This window comes from Dipodomys ordii, unplaced genomic scaffold, assembly GCF_000151885.1.
Source record: "Dipodomys ordii isolate 6190 unplaced genomic scaffold, Dord_2.0 Scaffold22, whole genome shotgun sequence".
Taxonomy (NCBI): domain Eukaryota; kingdom Metazoa; phylum Chordata; class Mammalia; order Rodentia; family Heteromyidae; genus Dipodomys; species Dipodomys ordii.
Window position 1 is genome coordinate 6789738 of NW_012267238.1, and position 5147 is coordinate 6794884.

General features: G+C 49.1%; 1 protein-coding gene across 1 annotated transcript; it reads right to left on the minus strand.

Moving 5' to 3' along the window:
• Positions 1 to 239: 239 nt before the first annotated feature.
• Positions 240 to 3559, minus strand: Kctd14 (potassium channel tetramerization domain containing 14). Its single transcript, XM_013014069.1, has 2 exons — positions 3539 to 3559; positions 240 to 911 (listed from the first exon to the last, which is right to left on the minus strand). The coding sequence occupies exons 1-2, from the start codon at positions 3545 to 3547 to the stop codon at positions 240 to 242; spliced, it is 681 nt and encodes a 226-aa protein (XP_012869523.1). The 5' UTR covers positions 3548 to 3559.
• Positions 3560 to 5147: the final 1588 nt, after the last annotated feature.

Genomic DNA, 5147 nt, shown 5'->3' on the forward strand with positions numbered 1-5147 from the left:
GCAGCAGCTGAGGCTTGCTAGGAAAGCAGAGTGGGGGTCAGTTACAGTGAGCTGAAAGTCCTGAAGGAAGGGAGTAAACATTTGAGGACAGGCTGTAAATCAACCTTGGAAGATGTTTTATTTTTGAAATAAAAGAAAAAATGGATTTTGATGGCAACTTTTTGACTTCCCCCTAAGTCCCACTAGAGCCCCTAATAAAGACGCTTGTGCCCGCCCCCCTCCCCCCCCCACACCCGGGTTCACCACCAGGTGAAAGTGAACATACGGAAACATCCCTGGAGCTTGGTCCAGGATGCTTTCTCTAGGAAGTACTTTTGGCTATGTACCTGGTACCCCTGAGCCTTAATGTCCTTCTCCACACAGTACAGGAGGTCTTCAATGTCGGGGCCCACATTCCAGGGCCCAAACCTAACAACCGGTACCTTTTTGGCCTCTAAGTTATTCAGGGCGTCCCCACATTGGGCCGCCTCCTCGTCCGTGCGAACCACGCACACCACCACGCGCGAGGTGCGCATGCCCACGGCCTCGGCGCGCGCCAGGCGCAGCAGCACCTCCAGGTTCTCCCCATAGCCCGGCACTCGCAGCAAGAACTGCTTCCGAGCCACCTGCTCCCCGAAGATCTGCGGCGTGTCCTCCAGGAGCTTGACCAGAGGCTGGATCTCATAGAACTGAGCCTCGTGGTACACCTCCAGGATGTTTTCCGTGGGCATGTGCCCCGTGCGCAGGTAGTCTAGGATGGGACTGAAGTAGGTGCCGGGACGATCGATGAAGAAGCGCCCTTCCGCATCTAAGTACACCTTGGCTGAGCTGGAAAACATCTCCGCCAGCTTTGAGCCCGGGAATTTTCTCAGGGTGCTCATGGTGGTGGTGTAGAACTGCCCTCCAACATTCAGCTCCACGACAGCGGATATCTGGGGAGAGCAGTGCGGGGAGGGGGGGAGAGGGGGAGACAGGGACAAACATCAGGGTGAACCAATAGTGCCACCTCCATGATACGTATCTCATCTCAAAAGGATTCAGTTTGAGCTACACAGCTCCATAATGTGGGCATTTTAAGGAGAAAAAAAAAAAAAAGAGGTTTCAGTTTGATTCAAGATCTGTCCAGAGCTGGGCTTACATCTTTAATCCTAGCTGCTCAGGAAGCTGAGATCTGAGGATTGCAGTTGGAAGCCAGATGGGGCAGAAAAGTCCACAAGACTTTTATCCCCAATTAACCAAATAAAAAACAACAAACCACCACCACCACAACAACAAAAATGTTAAGTGCTGCCACACATATTTAAAGCCATGGTTCAATGTCTAGCACTGCAAAGAAACATCAGATCATAGGAAGATTATTACACATGAGGTGATCTCTGTCATTATTCTTACAAACTTCCACTCACTTACTGTATAAAATATGCATGTGCTTACATTGTACAGTGTGTCAGGTTCCTGGGACCCAGAGATAGGTCACACACCCAGAGTGGGGCACACACCCCACTTATACAGTCTAATAACTGCACAGTATCTTAAGTGCATTTAAGTTGATCCTCATCACATGCCTAGTAGAATGCATGAAATGCCCATTTATCAATGAGGAAACGAAAGGTGAAGAAAGTTATCCAAGACCAACCAGCAACTAAAGGGATAACATCTGAATTTGAACTCAGATTCCTTGACCTCCAAAGCTTGGCCATTTTACAAATTACCTTATTTCCTTGCTGGCTTATTCACTATGGAAAATGTAAGGACACCTCTGCCTTCTAAGAGCTCACAGAGGAGCAGAAACAATGGGTGGCTTACATATGTGGGTGTTGCAAAGGAAGATTCAAGGGTAGGAGATGTTGACTGTCTCTGTGGATGTGTTGAAAGTTGTCAGGTTTCCTAGGGGATGTGATGGCTGCTGCTGCAGGAAAAATAATAAAAATATGTTCAGTGGTACTGGGAAGGTTGGACTTCTGATCTGGAGATCTACCACAAGTCATTGCAAGGTAAGCGATGGCAACAGGGCTTTGGAGTGTTATCTAGGCTGATGATGTAGGTATGACCCCATTCTCAACTGGTCTGTGGGCTCTACTGCTACCATTAAAGTGCTGCACTGAAATGAAAAGAGACAAATGCAACCAAACTGCTAGGGAAAGGGGGGGGGGGAAGAGGGCTGAGTTGCCATGACAACAGCTTCTCCCAGGGGACAGATTGGCTGGATGAAGGGGAGAAAGCAGAGGAGAAGATGCATCCTGACAGCAGCCAAATAATACAGCTGAGAAAAACAAGCCTGAAACCGATGACTCCTTCCATCTCTCACAAACTTCACAGCCCCTTGGTAGGACTGGTTGGTTAACTCTGAGGTCACCTCCATAAAACAGGCAATTAAATGTGAAGCTGGCAACTTTAAAAGAACCAATGTGTTCTCCATGCTCCCATTCTGCCCAAAGCCCACATGTCCTTATCTGTTTGTTTACCAGTACTGGAGCTTTAACTTAGTACCACACTTAGGTTTTCTCCCTCACGGTTGGTGCTCTACTACTTGAACCTTAGCTCACTTCCAAGCCTTTTAGTGATTAACGAGATAAAAGTCTCTTGGATTTGTCTGCCTGGGCAGGCTTTGAACCATAATCCTCAGCTCTCAACCTCCTCTGTAGCCAGGATTACAGGGGTGAGCTACCAGCAACTGGCAAAGTTGTTCTAAAATAAATAAATCTTGGTCTGGGAAGGTGGCTCAGTGGTAGAGTGCTTGCCTCTAGAGTGCTTTCATGAGGCTCTGAGTTCAATTCCTCAGTACCACATAAGCAGAAAAAGCCAGAAGTAGCACTGTGGCTCAAGTGGTAGATCAGTACTCGAGCTGAAGAGCTGAGGGACAGCACCCAGAGTTCAGGTGCCACCAAAAAAAAAGAAAAAAATCTGGGTGCTGGTGACTCACACCTGTAATCCTGGCTACTCAGGAGGCTGAGATCTGAGGATCATGGTTCAAAGCCAGCCTGGGCAAGAAAGTCCCTATGAGACTCTTCAGTTAACCACCAGAAAACTGGAAGTGGGGCTATGGCTCAAAGTGGTAGAGCACTTGCCTTGAGCAAAAGAGCTCAGGGGATAGCACCCAATCCCTGAGTTCAAGCCCCATGACAGACCGGAAAAAAATCGTTTTTTTAAGCTAAAATTCTGCATGAAGTTGTGAGAAGCCCACCAGAGTTAATTAGGCCCTCTGACTCATTCTTTTTGGTAATTGGAATAAACTGGCTTATTAGAATACTGAACTAAACATGCCCAGAAGTATATTCTCCATTCATCCTTTTAGACCTATGAGCTATGACTTTAAACTGAGCATGCTCAAAAAATGTGTCCTTAACACCTGCTTTCTTATATGAATAGCATCGGCTCCCTAAATAAAAATGTCATGGATCTTTTGTTGAGGGAGAGAATTGCTCTGCAGATAAGTGTTCCATTCACCTGCGGCAGATAAATCTATCCACTACTCCTTTTCCTCCTGGCTGTGCTTATTGGCTTTGCATTCACCAGATGTGAACCCAGTGGGTTTGGTGACATCCCCAACTCCACTCACCTCAACCATGGGAAGGGGGTAACCAGGACTCAGGCCCACTGTGGGCAAGAGCCGGCTGGAAAGGGAATGATGGGATCGTAGTTTGGCCGGGCTGGTTGGATTGGCTTCTCTCAGTGCGGGCAGGAAAAAGGAACAGGCTGAGATAGAGCCCTGGACAATACCAAGTCAGGTGGAGAGAGAGGACAGACAGACACGTAGGAACTAAACAGGCCAAGAGGAGAAGGAGGAGCCAAAGGCGGCCAAGTAAGAAAAAGGGCAAATTAAGAGTTTGCACAGAGCCGACTGGAGATCGAGGGGAGGGGAGCAGAGCCGTGCAAGCAGGAGGGTCGGTGAAGACAAAATGGGCCCCCAGCCCAGGCGGCGGAGGGAAGAGCGCGCCGGGAGCAGCGCCCGGGGCGCGCGCAGATGAAAGCCAGGAGCGCAGGCAGCGTGGGGCAGCGCAGCGCGCACTCACGGTGTGCGGGCCCGGCCTCGGGCTCCGGGGCTGCGGGCTGGACGGCTTGCTGCGAGGCGCTGGGGTCAGGCTCATCCTGGGGGCGGCTCCACCTGCCAGCCCTGCCACCTGGAGGGAGCTCAAGGCCAGGCAGCGAGCGGAAATGTACCTGCCTTCCTGCCCCAGGGCCAACCCCAGGCACTGACCTGGGCGGGGCGGGGTTTGCCGGGAGACCCTAGGCCAGGCACTGCCCCGCTCTGCCTCTCTGGCTCTTGATTGTCAAATAAGGAAGGACAACATTAACCATCAGAGACTTTCTATACCTCAAAGCCAGCCTCCAGAAGATAGGAAGGCCAACGTAGGCATGATCCACCTCAGAGAGTACCAAGTTCGCCCAGTGTAGGTATTTATCCTGTAATCCCAGTACTGAGAGGCCCAGGATAGGGAATCACGAATCGGAGACCAGCCTGAACTAAATACTGAGAATTGGTCTCAACAGTAAGTGAACAAATCAATAAGTGCTTGATGTGGGCTGTACTTAGCGATTTCTTTGGAACGCACCAAATAAAAAGGAAAAAGAGAAGTAAGGTTGCAGTAGAGAAACTGATGAACTCTAATTTAGAAACTGACAAACTGGGCTCTCTGTGGCTCATGTCTGTAATCCTAGCTACTCAGGAGGCTGAGATCTGAGGACTATGATTTGAAGCCAGCATGGGCAAAGTCCTTGAGGCTCTTATCTCCAATTAACCAGCAAAAAACCCGGAAGTAGAGCTGTGGCTCAAGTGGCAGAGTGCAAGCCTTGAGCAATGCCCAGGCCCTGAATTCAAACCCCAGTTTCTACACACACACACACACACACACACAAATACTATTCAGCCCAAGTGACTGAGATCAACATGAACAGGTGTGAAGGCTGTTAACTATGTACATTTGAGAGCTTGAAATAAAACTAATATCTTTACAAGCTGGGTGTGGTTATGCATGCCTGTAATTCCAGCTGCTCTGGCAGCTGAGGCAGGAAGATAACCAGTTTGGGCACAACAAAGCCTTATCTCAAAAAAAAAAAGTCCTTATTTCAAAAATCTATACCTGAATGTTGAAGGGGTGACACTGATCAAGATACACTACACACATAAACTCCTTTGGTGAATGGAAGCACCCTTGTACAACTACATA